This window comes from Chroicocephalus ridibundus, chromosome 6 (assembly GCF_963924245.1).
Source record: "Chroicocephalus ridibundus chromosome 6, bChrRid1.1, whole genome shotgun sequence".
NCBI lineage: Eukaryota > Metazoa > Chordata > Aves > Charadriiformes > Laridae > Chroicocephalus > Chroicocephalus ridibundus.
Window position 1 is genome coordinate 67990589 of NC_086289.1, and position 14271 is coordinate 68004859.

At 36.3% G+C, this 14271-nt stretch overlaps 1 protein-coding gene across 7 annotated transcripts in view; it reads right to left on the reverse strand.

The window, feature by feature from the left end:
- Positions 1-1887: 1887 nt before the first annotated feature.
- IFT80 (intraflagellar transport 80) overlaps positions 1888-14271 on the reverse strand; it is a 55085-nt gene continuing 42701 nt past the window's right edge. For 5 of the 7 annotated variants that reach the window (XM_063338839.1, XM_063338838.1, XM_063338836.1 and 2 more), the window contains 9 exons: positions 12985-13049; positions 12047-12182; positions 11213-11360; positions 10278-10449; positions 9865-9882; positions 7476-7565; positions 7205-7377; positions 5952-6075; positions 1888-3122 (listed from right to left, as the gene is read on the reverse strand). In XM_063338839.1, coding sequence (XP_063194909.1) covers positions 3009-3122; positions 5952-6075; positions 7205-7377; positions 7476-7565; positions 9865-9882; positions 10278-10449; positions 11213-11360; positions 12047-12182; positions 12985-13049 — 1040 coding nt within the window. In that variant the 3' untranslated portion in view covers positions 1888-3008. Of the gene's footprint in view, positions 3123-5951; positions 6076-7204; positions 7378-7475; positions 7566-8256; positions 9291-9864; positions 9883-10277; positions 10450-11212; positions 11361-12046; positions 12183-12984; positions 13050-14271 lie in introns of those variants that run through there. The other 2 variants (XM_063338835.1, XM_063338841.1) reach the window with 2 other exon arrangements.

The following is a 14271-nucleotide window of genomic DNA, read 5'->3' on the forward strand; positions in this document are numbered from 1 at the left end:
AAGACTTACTCTGTCAGTGTAACACCAGCTTGTCGGTTCCTATTTTGCTTCTTTGGGAATCAGAAGTACCAACACATTGAAATTCAATGGATAGCGCTTCTTTCCCACCAGCTTTTACTTTCTACCATTCACTATTCAATAGGATTTACATATTTTCTGGTTAAAAAGCAAAGGCTACGTCTCAGAGGATTGCAGGACATTTTTTGTTACCTGCGATAGCGAGTTTTACCTTTTAGCGGCGTGCAGGTTGGTAGGTTTGGATGAAATCCCGCTGCCGCTCAAGGCAGAGCCCGTGAAGCCTCCTCCAGCTGCGCTCCCCACACACACGCGTCTCGCTGGACTCCTGTCTCCAAAACCTCCACCAAATCCTATCTGGGCAGTTTCCGTTAAATTCAATGAGCGCTGCACAGCTTAATCTTGTACTCTGCTTTGCAGGCTGATTCCTTGGCATTTCAGCAGCCTTTCCCATCCGTCCCAGTTTCCAGCAGGGATGAGGATGGTCTCCTTACAGCTGTCTGGATCAGCAGCTAGGACTCAGCCAAAGAGATGGCTCGGTCCTATTGCCAGCTTGCACGGGCCTGCTGGATGACCACAGGCAAGAGGCTTCATCTGTCAATAAGGGAATAATAACACTGGCCACCTTCATCAAGCGCCATGACATTTATTAATGTTTATTGGTTTGGCATTTGAAAACCTTTAAAGTGGTGATTCGCCAGCCTTTCCGCTGCCTGAGTGCATTATGGACATTAACTTCTTCGAATCCAAAACCCAGCTCTGCAACATGGCTAAATACATTACTCCCATCTGCAGACGGAAAAAACGAGGCACAGAGAGGAGCCACAAACAGAATCAAAACTCCCAGACACGCTCAAACACCACCTCTTTTCTCCTGTTACCTCTCTTCTCCCTCAAAGACGCTCCTACGACACAGCTCCTGGCCTCTAGTACAAATGCGATACACCCCCAGGATACCAGCACAAAAATACCTTGGACTGGCCAGACGGCACCTTGCTTGAAATGGAAATTGCGACGTGTAAAAACCCTGCAACAATTCCAGGTAAGCCACATAAGAACGTTTTCTTCTCAGAATATTCTGAAATTTACATTTCATACCCAAGGTTAGAACTGTGCCAGGTTACCCGCGTATTAGAACCTGATGAAAATAAACAGTGCTTTCTCAAAGTATTTGGTTCGCTTTGTTTTCACAAACACAAACACAGTAGTTGTTCAGGACTGGCTGTGCGTGGAAAAAATGAGATCTGATCAGTGATAAATACCTTAAGGTCTTTATTGTGAACAAAACCTACAAATACGACACCTCTCATTAATACCAAGACGTGGAGAGCCAGCTTGAAGTACTGCGGTATCACTTTCTGTGGATGACACTGACATCACCCTGAAGGACAGACAGTCGAAGGACACCTTCGCAAGCGCAGCATCCATTCCACTCTTTTATCTCAGGCTTTGCAATGGTTAATTGTTGCACCAGGCCTTTTTAAGAAGCTTAGTGAATTTGCTGCCTCTACTGTACTGGACCAAGAAGAAAAGAGCAAGATTGAACCGAGACCCTGAACTTTGTATCCCCACTAGACTGATCTTCAAAAAATTGCTTACATTGCATTACAAATCTGAGCAAGGCTTCATAAATTTAACATTAAACGCTCGCCATTAGTGATATTTTGGGCTCAATTCTGGAACTAGTAAGTGCTTTCTGCAAGTCAGTGGAAGGTGAAGGTGTTCACTTTGCCACACGTCAGTACACCAGAATACTGCGGAGCTTCAAATGAGCTACATCAAAATTATTGTTTTATTTAGCAGTCAGGTAAATCAATGGAGATCACCTAATGCATCACTTATTAGATACGTTTAAAAAAAACCCCACAGCCGAACCTTTATTTGTTTTTATTAAGAAATTTAGGAACTATGCAAAAAAGTGTCATAAAATGATTTACAAAACAGAAATTTGCCAGATATACAGATAGTGAACATTTTGACGGTAACATCTGAAAGATACATATTATACAACGCCAGTTACAAATAACCTGCTTACATATTTATAATGCACAGGGCTTTTGCAAAGAATATCTAACATATGCAGCCACTTTCACGTGTAAAACAAAGAAAAAATGAAATAACGTAAGTGTAAATACAATATTTTCAAATCAAGTGCTATGGGCAGAAAAAATACGCAAAAAGCTCTTCCTTATTTTAAACGAGTATGACATTTTAACCTTAAGGAAGCTCTCAATATTGTTGTCAGTTATACATGTTAGACGCTACAAAACCAACCAACGATGCTGTTTGTTACTGCAAACAACATTCAAAGCACATTCCATGATATTTTAAACAACTGACATTATCTCAGAAAATACCCTTTATTGCTAAATAGTTTGCTGCAGTGACAAACCTGAATTGCTGAAGTAATCTGAAATCACCTATTAAAGAACTTGCCAGTACATATGTACGAGCAGAAATACGGATTACTGTAACCGTGAGTGAAATATTCTGCTGTGCTTTATAGGCGCAAGCTCCTTTTTTTAATTTTCAACACTTACAGTTTGCTAAATTTGTTCTAGGGCAACATAAACAAGTCTTTTCAGAGGTCCCCGAGGTTGCAGAAATAACCAAACCACTTAACTAGGTGCTGGCTGAAATAGGGAAATCAGTACTTAATTGGAGGCAACCAAGGTTAAATAAGTTTAATGGCAATAAAAATTTAAAAGCCACTAATGGAAAGACAGTTAATTCCCCTTTTTTTCTCATACACGTATTATGGGCTACAGTGTAGCTACACACTGGAGCTAGGGCATCAGAACATAAACCCAGCTCCAAATGAGACTGTAGTAAATAAATAATTCTGCCTGTCATGCAACAATTAACAAGAACTACACCAATTCTCACTTCTGTTCCCCGCAAAATGTTTGCTGCGGCTTTTTTTATTTATATTTGTCAAAATATGCCAGTACAAAATATTCAAGAAGCACTTATGAAGGTGACCACAAGGACAGTTATTGCTGTACAGTTACACTAGCCCTCACTGCGGGACTGGCTGCTGCTCGTTCTCTTTCTTTAGCTATTTCCATCTCTATTTTGGCTTTGATTTTATTCCAATCAACTTCCAGCTGTAAGAACAGAAAAGAGAGTATGCAGAGGTCAACTAACATTACATAGAGAGGTCAAACAGGTAGATAGTCACTGACAGGACAATTTGAAGTTACAATTACAAAGTGACCATATTAATCCTTATATAGTTCTTTCTGTGTAAGTGACAACTTATACGAATGGAATGTATGAAGGCACAGTTGAGTTCTAACAAACTGAGCTTTCCACCTTTAAAATAAAACAAGCTTGATACATTTTAACAAATACTAATACATCTCATTGTGTCTGGCAAAAAAAACATTGAAACACGGAAATAACTTGGATCGACTTGCATCTAATTTAAATGTAATGACATCTGTGTCCTATTACTGAGAATACAAGCCTTTATCAATAATATATGCACTGATGTCTTTTGACTGCACCTAAAGTCCACCAAGTAAACTGATAGCATAGTACACTAGTTATCTGATATAACAGAAATCAGATTTCTGCTTTAAATTTGTCTTCTACATCAATAAATGTTTTAACTTTATCTTGGTGTTTCTCCAGCTGCAGGGAGTCGTCATCCTCTGGCTGTATTCTATTTCAGTGAAACTTCAGACAATAGATATAGTACAATATCCGTGGTACAGAGGGGTATAATAGTTGTCTTTCTTTCCAAAAATGCTTGACAAGGAAGAATGGATCATGGTGCATTTGATGACTATGAAAACACGTCCAAAAACTGGGCAAAAATGTAATTGCGAAGTTCAGATTCATTGCTGGAGAATTAAGACTGTCAAAGATGGGATGGGAAAAAAAATCTCAAGTGCTGCACGGGGAATTTTCAGAGTAGCTGTTACTCTGTTAACTAAGTCATGAAATAACAAGGAAGATTCTCTGTGAGGGAAGATGTAACTGCAATACCCACACTCTCATGTGAAAAGGTTAATCCCTGAATTCAGAATGCATTTACTGGGTCCAGGTGCTTTGGATCTGATGACTGAAATCTTTATGGAGCTCTAAGAAAGAATGTGTTTGCTTTAACAGATGTCACACAGATGCTAAACATACCACATACAGGGCTAATTCTGCCATCTAGCCCAGAGAGCTACTTGCCAGTGAAGCCAACAACCCTTGCCAGTGACACCTAGTAACTGCCAAGATGTGGATTTTCAGTATACATACTAGGTTCATAATACCTTATATATAAAGATGTGAGATATAACAACTAAGCACGTTGTTTAGATTCTGTATCTGATTGCAGATCAGTGGTCTCAGCTGCAGCATAGAAAAGACATAAGAACTCCCTACTTAAGCCTGAAGGAGTTTTAGGTGGTGAGAGGGAAATTGAGACCCCTTTTCTTTTTTCCTTCCCTGAGAAGGAATAGCAGCACAGTATCTTGCTTTTCTGTTTGATGCCCTTAACATTTCCTTCCAACTTGGCTGTATGAGTCTAACAGGCTGCATTAAGAAGTTAGTTACCACCGTAACCAAGAGCTTAAAATCCATTTCATTCAGTAGGTTCTCTCCTAGTTTCAGATCCAGCAGAGAAGACCCAGAACACGGATGCAGAATACAGCTCAGGGACTTCTTTACTCCAGGAACCTTCTACAGTCTGAGAACCAAGTTTCAAGACTGAGTTTAAAAAACTCAGTGAAACAAGCTCCACTCGCATCACACAAGGTGTTATTGCTTAGGAACCCTTCCAGAAACTACGGCTTTCTTGATGATTTAAAGACAAGACAGTATTATCTAAAAAGTCTCTTTCAGATGCATCAAGGGACCAACATCATTTTTGCTCCATAATGGATTTAAAATATGTAGAAGATGTAATTCCAGCACAGCAGCTGAAATTGTTGCATGGTAAGAGTGCTTGGAAACTGTTATGTTATTTTTCTGTATTTTCTAGGTAAAGTACTGCAGAATGCTTCATTGTGGGGCTGGATATTGTGTAAAATTTTATTCTTGTTTAGGAAATGAAACATCCCTAGAAGTGCTAAAAGCTAATGACTTACATTAGAAATTGAGCTTTCTTGAAAGCGTAATGGGCACTGTCCAGCCAAAGGATCTGAGATAACAGCTTGGATGTATTTCCTGATCCATCAGCTACAGTGGATGAAAGGATCCGACACAGTTAAAGTACACGTCTCTTTTCACAGTTTCACCTTCAGAATGCTTAGGAACAGCGAGAGGAAGAGCAGGAAGGACATAAGGGCTGCTCAGTGGAATTGCTCTCCAAGGTGCACACACGGGTGCCTCGCCTAAGGGGAAAGGCGCAGAAGCACCCCAGTGGAATCTAAGATACTTCCAGCTTATGAACTGCAAGATCTGTCTGTCCTCAGTCTTTAAGATCGTGAAATGCTAATAAATTGAAATGACCTACTGATGATGGAGAAGGTTTCCAGAGGTTTGATGAAATTGTATATTTAGCTATTTATCATATTTGGCAGAACAGTTCGTAGCTCACTCTTAATATATATCTGGATACCTTCAACATTTGTTATTGTTGCTATCCATAAAATTACATAAAAATGTTGAAGACATTTAAGAATTACACATCCAACCATACTAAGGTCTAGCTCCCTGTTTATAGAAAACAACTGTGCCTTCATTTGTATAATCCTTGCCAAGTACTAAAGATATACATTCTGTATCTGTGCGTTCAAATAAAACACATGCGCAACTGTTACTAGCCAAGTAGCCACCTTAAGCAATGATCTTTTACTCAGATGTACAATCTTAAGATTTGTGTCCACATTTGAACCAAAGAAGGAAAACGTGAGAGCAATTCCCCCCATACCACCCCAAACTGGCTACGAAGAACAGGCTGACCTAAAGCTGCAGGAATAATCCTGAGGAATACTTACACCTTCTGCATATTGCAAAAATCTTTTGTTCGTTTCTTTTTTACCAAAGTCCTCTAGGAACTTCTGTCGATAAGCCAGGACTGTGTCAACATGTGTCTTGTGCTTTACTGCTAGTTCTAGAGCCCTGGAATAAAACAGAAATGGGCTTGTCAAGCTATATAAATGCTCTGGCACAACTACAATCACCATGGTTTGCAAAACGATACGCTGAAAAGCGTGCGGGCTGCAGGCAAAGATTTCTAATCTATAGTGCCAAGCCATTTTACATTAGTATCAATCACAGGGGGTTAAAAGTAGCCAGCGAAGGAGACTGTCTATTTTATGATGCGTGCTATGAAAAATATTCAACAGTTATTTCTGTTGACAACCTCATCACATCATTGGATTTTGATAACAGGAGTCTTTTTATTTCAAAGAAATAAAGCAGAATGGTTAGAGTTTAGCACTCTCAATATAAAAGGGCAAACCCAGTATTTTTTAATAACTTTATTACAGTCAGGAATCGCTTCTGGACAGTGTCATAATACACATTTATGGCGTATGCTACACAGCATTTATGAATATTCTATAGGTGGGAAAGATCAGTCATTGGCTTGCATATATAATTGATTACTCCCACATCTGTTTTCTTCTCGATGGCATAAGGAATACTTATGTTTGATACACAGTTTTTAGACGATACTTATTAGGCAACATAATAAAAACCCCACAGATATGTGCGGGAAAAACAACTTTTTGCCTACAGTGATATGAATATAATAGCAGAGAAATTAGTAGTAAATGGCCTCAGAAGATTCTGTTAGAAAACGTGGGGTTTTGTTTAAAGGAGAAATTCCTACTTTGTTTTCTCAGGCCTAATTCATATTTCATCCACCTACACAGTGCTGGGAGTCTGAATCGCCACATACCTATTTTTAGCAACAAGACATTTCAAAACAGCCTTAATTCTTTGAGGGTCACATACAGTTTGAGGTATTGCTAAGGACTTCTCTGTGTTAACAATAATGAAAAAGCAGAATGTTATTTAAAAATACTTCCAAGCATGTTTTGGACTTTTATCACAGAATACTTGTAACTTCCAAATATGATACAAAACCAGTTACTTCTTTAGTTATTGTCAGGATATGATTAACTTAATTTTTTGGTAGGAAATTAGTCAGCTAAGTAACTGCAACAGAACAACTGATCGAAGTAATTTACAGGTTACCTCAGGAAGACTGCTTATAAACATATTGTGTTTAAAGAAATACTACCTATCCCAATTGTAAAGATTAATGTTGACTTGAATAGCTTGATAAATAAGGCCTGCTTGAAGTAGTAGGGTTTCAGCTTCTTGCGTGTTTCCACTGAACAGCAGTATATGAGCCATCCTCGACTCTTTTGATGGAAGATCTTTGATGGAATTGATATACTGAACTTTGTCAATCTGTTAACGAGATGTACAATAGTTTAACTAAGGGAAATTAATAAATAAATTTAGTTTTTCAACAACGTAACTGGAAATAAATAACACCATTTTCTTACCTCACCAATTGATGCATAGGCAATTTCTGCTGTAGCCATGTCTTTGTTGGCAACTGCCATAGCAGCTAAACATGCCCATATAGTTTGATCCTGAAATTTAAAAAAAAAGCAACTCCTATAACTTCAAATATTTATTATCATGCTAAAAATGACTTCTCAAAGGAAGTATACCAGTCCTGAAAATAATGTATAACAATACAACATTGCTCAGTATGTCCTGGTCTGAGGACCTCGACAAAGTCTCTTATTAGAAAGTCACTAAATTATTTCTCAGAACGCCTTCATTATAGAAAAGTTGATGTTGTGATCAGCTGAGACTGATAGTGTGGCTGAATACATCATTACTTTCCAGCATCTCAGCCAGTAACGAACTCTTGCCACAGTACCACTTTACAACCTCATCACACGTGTCCCTGTCGCTACTTGTGGGACTATGCTGGAAACCAAAGCACTGGTTGTAGTTAAAAAAATTATTTTAACCTGGCTAATCTCAATCTGGCTTCATGAACGACTGTACTGTAACCATGATGCTGACAATAGCACTAAACTGTACATTTATCATAAACATACTACAAATGAAAGAGGAAGGGGAAAAATTTACTTGACTGTAGAACCTGCTGAAAAATAAATAAGAGTTTCAAAAGTTCTGTCTCCTTTGTGATGTTTTCAGTACATTTTATATTTAGAATTAACAATTAGAAAAACCTAGTGGTAAAAATATTAAACCTTTGTTTTCTATTTTCATTACTTTTGCATATTTATTTATTTATTTATTTTTACACAACCTTAAGGAAACCACGCTAACTCAGAAAAACCTTTAGCAAAATTCTGACATCTTGATATCTTCCCTTTTCAAGTCTGACAACATTATGACAAAGATATACTATTAAAAGATTAGCTAATATAGTTTAGGCTACCACATGAATAGGTTTTTAGAAGCAGCATAGGATTACTATTGATTTAAATCAGAATAAACAGCTACACTGAGTATGCTCTAAACATTTCCCATGCCCTGTCTTACAATCGCTTTTGTACGAAACAAAACTGGTAAGACCTACTAAAGCCAATGAAATACAGTAACTCAGCCTGAGGCTGTGATTTCCCTATCACCATCTCTGTGCCTCTTCCTACTCTGGCCACATGTTCTTACTCTTTCCTATGATTCAGGACAAGATTAACCTTCCCACTGGTAGCCCAGGATTTGGGAGAATTAAAGTTGTTCAGAGAATCGAATGCTGGTAAAAATCTTTGTCACGTTCTCTTCCCACTTCCCTATTATCTAGAAAAATGGTGATAAAATGCTGAAAGCTCAGCCTGAAATTATGCAAGAGACCAAGTTTCTACGAGTTTTTCACCAGTATGTCTTGCTGTTCTCTCTTCAGAAAGATGGCCCATTTTGTTACTACTGGCTTTGAACTGTCTACCAGGGTTGCCAAAATCAACAAAACAGCCCTGTATCTCCGTGAAGAGTTTAGGAATCACGAAAGATAAACAAAGTAGTCAAGGCAAGCCCAGCTGTGATGGCTCTCTGTTTACTGAGCTGTAAGGGTATTCCAGGTCATCCCTCAGCCCAGGCAACACAAATTGTGAAATAGAAAGGATATTCACACCATCTAATTTAGGCCAGTTTAGATTACCTTCTGTCAAAGACAAAAACTTCCTTTTTTCATCAATGGAAAGGAAAAGTCTTCAAGGACCGAGATCTAGGTACCTAACTTAGATGCTTAAAAACAGATGATGTGAATACTCTTCACACAGAAAATAAAGATTCTGTTATAGTTTTTCTTGAAAGGCCTTCCTCACTTGTTGCCAGACCTGGAGTAATGAGGAAGAGCTCACAAAAAACGGACAGTGAAAAAGCATGATACCTATATTGGCATTTTATTAAAAAAGCACTGAAAATCTTAAACATTTTTCCTTTTAAGTATGATTAGACTCATTGGATGACGCTACCCGTAAGAACAAAGAGAATGCATGAAGAGTTTGACAAAGAAAATCCTTGAAAATTAGAAAATCTTCATATTCATCAGAAAGAAATAGTATTATGAATATTAGCACCCAATACAGATGTTTTATTTTTAAAGATCATGCATTTAGATTACTCAAAAACATTCACATAATACTGTATTTGAAATCCCAGTTCCACTGCGAAATACTGGAATAAAAGCTTAATATTAAAGGAGTAACGCTCAAAATAAAAATCATTATACAACCCAAATTATCTGGATGTGTATTGTTTTAATAATACAAATACAAAATATTTTAAATAAACATTTAAGGTCATGATAACCAATGAAAATGCTAAACTCTTTTCTAGGAGTAAATGGGTGAAAGGAGGCGGGACTTGGGGAGATTTTTGTTTGTCTGTTTTAAAGACTGCCAGACTCACCTCATCTGTTGCTGTTGCCTAAATACATGCAAAAGAAAGCAAAGGAAAAAAGAAAAAAACAAAAACAAGTGAAATAAAATATGAAAAAATACTAGGCAACTGCATGTAGAGATGCAGATAATTTTTAAACGGTTATATTAAGGCCTACTGCTGAAAACATAAGCTTATTATTAAATTCTGTGACTACCTGTGTTCAATCCATCTGGACTTTGCTGTGAATAAAAATAAGATTTTTGTATTATGTACAATGAAAATTATGAAGTTATGTATATGTGTATTATGTAATTATGAAAAATGTATCATTTTTCATGACCAGCCCCAAAATAATCAGCAACAAAGTAGAAAAATGGAAATGAGATGTAACACCTGATATGCAATTATCATTATTAAAGTTCCCGATAATTAGCATTTACCTTGACAAAGCGACACAATCTGACAGCATCTTCCCATTTAGAACTACTAACATATTCATGAAGAATCGCAGGATAAGGTGAAATATTAAGGTGAATAAGTGAACCATCTGCTCTTCTAATTGTTATCTGATTTCCTACAAAATGTACAATCTGCGGATTTTTGCTAAATTCACTAGGTAGAGAAAGAAAGATAAGTTAATATTCACTTCTTTCTTATGGAAAGAACGTTAGGAATTAAAAAAAAAATATCTTTGTTTCAAAACTACAACATGATTGTACTTTGTTTTCAGCGCATATAAAACTCTAAGCACCCAGTTATTCAACAGTTCTATCCAACAGGTAGTTGTAATGTTCTCTAAAAATAAAATTATAGTTATGCACATTCACAGACTGTAAGGAAAATGCAAACTGGGTATTTGTGCAAAAATCTTCAATTAAATTTTTCAGTTAAAAATATTTGGGCTCCCCTAACTCTTAAAATGAAATAATGAATTCAGGTATTCTTTATGAATAATTTTGTATCACAAAATATACCGGCTGAAGCAAACATGCTGAGCTAGAAATAATATTATCTGTGACCTAATATCTTGATATGTTTAATTTCCAACAGATACTTTTAAGAGATCTTTTTTGTTTGTTTATTTACAAACAACTAAGGCAACATTTCATGAGGTATGATTAACATTTTGCTTTTGCATCAAGCTACTATTCTACTTTTAAATTGCGCATTGTAATTTCAACTCCAAACGTTATGCTATACCTTGTAAAACACTTTTTCCTCATTTCCTAGTCAAGAAGTAGTAACATGAAAAGAATTTTAAAAGTTGCAAGCCTGGCTTCTACTTCAACTGCCAAAATTAACATATTTCTTTAAGGAACAAGTAAACAAGTTAAAATACACAATAATACTATTTTGATCAAAAAGGATATATTACCTTGCATCTCTTTCATACAGAGTTTTTGGCAAAAGATCTTTATCTACATAGACTGTGTTGGGGTAGTACCAGACTGTAAAACGGGTATCTTGAATTCCACAAAGAATGTTAGACGTGTCATTCCAAGCCAAAGTTTGAACCATTGTCCCTATATTTAAAGATAACAGAATAATATGCATTTCTACAAGAAACTTCAAAATAAAGGTACACTTCTCAAACTGTAGAAAAAGCGTAATTATTAGTAATTTTTACCTCCTTTTATAAGGACTGGTTTTAACCCCCTAGTTTGTAAGGTAACATCTTACGAACTTTCAGCCAAATTCAGTTCTCTGTTTCTGAAAGAAAGTTTTTTTCAGAGTCCTGTTTTTTGGACTCTAGTTTTGAGACTGGAGAGCAAAATTAACACAATGGTCAGACTGCACCATCGTACTTACGGGATCGTGCATCTGTCTACAGCATTTAAACTTCTAATTAAAAATATTATGAACTTAAGAGTTTGCATTTGCAAGAAAAATGTCTGAAAGATTCTGTATTGAATAATTCTAAGGAATACATCCTTCTCCAATATCTTCTTAGCTGCTTACTCTGAAATGCAATAACGAGTGCTTAAATGTTAACAACTGCTTTACGTGTAACTGATATAAAAATTATCAGAATTTAGATAAATTGTGCTAAAATTGTTTGTACCACTATCTCATGAAAGCCACAGGACTTTTCTAATGTTTTTTTCAAGTCCAATTTCACTGTTGATTAAAAAACAAAATTTTGTCTCTTGTACTAGGTAAAAGTCTATTTGCTAGCATATAGTTAAAGATTATTTTGAAATTTTCTAACCTATTTTGACAATCTTCTGTTCTTTTCCAAACCGTTTAACTGAAGTAATGTAAAGATCTCTGTTCTTATCAATAAAAGCTATTTTTCTTTCACTTGTAAGTCCTTTCTGGTCCAAAGCAATCTCCACAATTTCCGTCTGAAAAGGAAAGAGAAAATATCTGATTTTTATTTTGGAGATTTATATCATAGAATGCATGTGATATTCAGACAAATGAAGGCTTTACTACAGACAGGGCAAAAAACTCTTGAAAAATTGCACTGCGAAGATGCTTTATGTGTGTCTTCTCTGTTGAATGCAGCATTATATAAATTAGATTTCATGCAGATTAAAACAAAATTGCAACAGAGAAGAGTTAGCAGTTTAGGAATTTACTATAAAACTACAGAAGTGGCAGTCCCAAAGCAAAAGATGCCTCAAAGATGAATGTTCACTCGTCTTTCCGTAGAAGCTGACTAATTTTGCTTTTGTTGTATACAAGAAGAGTGAAGAAAAGTAAAATGCAGTTCGTGCAATCATTTTTGAAGTAAAAACAGTAAAAGCTCGGACTGGAGACAGACAACGTTTTCACTGGTGTTCTTTTCTTCAGTGTTAACAACAGGTCAACACTAATAAAAGTTGCTTTGGAGTACGTGCAAAGGAAACCCAGTTCACCAGTTTTACTACATAACAAAACTATCTACCTGTAGTTTCAAACTCTTACGTGCACAGGAAACATGCCAGTAACCGAACACAACCTATAGTATATCCCTTTGTACATCAACACTGCATAAAGAATCTGATTTTTGTTATTCTATATGAGTCATCTAGGGTTGCCAAGCTCTTTTCTATTAAGATTGTAAACCTTTAATAGGTTATTAGACCCATTACTGAGGAAACCCATTAATGATTCTGAATTTCAAAGCAGAATGAAAAAGAGACGCTGTATCCTTCACCTTACCTTATGGGTTAGAGGTTTTCCATCACCCAATGGCTTTCCAGATAAAGCTTCAAATATGTAGATAACTGAAGGAGGAAAAAAAAAAAAGATATGATTTATTATTTAAAAGCAACAATTCTTCATATACTTTTCAAGCAGTTCCATTCAATTTCAGCGTACAATTTACTGCAAGAGGATACTTATTAGTGTGTGCTAGACTTAGCAGTGACTTTTACACTCTGGTCAAAAAAGAATCTTACAGTTGGGAAAATGTAACTGTCGTAACTCTGCTGAGCTTAGGAATAGTCTCATTTTGCAATTGGAGTGACCTGTGAAAATTCTTTAATATCATTATTTTCAGAGCATTAATAGCCATTGTAACATGGTATTATGGTCTGATACGGAATTAAGAAAACTAATGTTTTACTCCCTATCACAGCTCAAATGGTTATTTACAGAAATGACACTGAGTTCTATCTGACACAAGTTTGTACCCTATGTTGTGAACAAATGAGTGTTACCAAGGCTATCTGAGAGATTTACTGAATTTTAACCCACAGCTTTGATGAATCTTAAAGTTCAGGAAGTGTATCATTGACCGATGTATTTTCCTAAGGGAATTAGTATCAGATATATAGAAAGCTGTTCTTTAAACTATTGGGTAAAACATTCTTCAGAAGCATTCCCTAATTTGTGAATGATCTGCTCTATTTTGAATTCTTCATACAGTGGTCCCTAGGCACACTTTCTTCCAGGACAGTTTGGGGTTTCTGCTTGTCATGATGATACAGTTAATGAATATACATTAATAACTGTCTTCCCTCAAAAAGTAGCTGCTTTATACAGATGTACTTGAATTTTATATATAATTCTTGCGATCGTTACCAAAAGTTCATCTTTTCCACTCTCTCCCCATCTTGCCCTCAGAAAAAAAAGAAAACAAAAAAAAAACCACTCAACCCGCCCCCCACCTACATGATCTGTATTTCTGGGATATCCAGTGAAGACACAAATCTGCAACTTGCCTAAAAATAAAGTTTCTTTTTCTTTCTTTCTGTTTCTTTATATATAGATGTGTGTGTGTGATGCATACACATCCACGTGTGTTCAAAAACTATTCATACATACTTTATGTATAGTCTGTGAATATACACGCAGAATCAGACAGATGTAGGTAGAGCATTCACAGCTAGAAAAAACAGTAACATTACAAGGAACACCAGCTGCAACTGAAAGCACGTGATTCCGCGTTAGTTCACAGAAAACACAGATGTCAGAGAAACGTTTCAGATGTTCAGTAACACATCC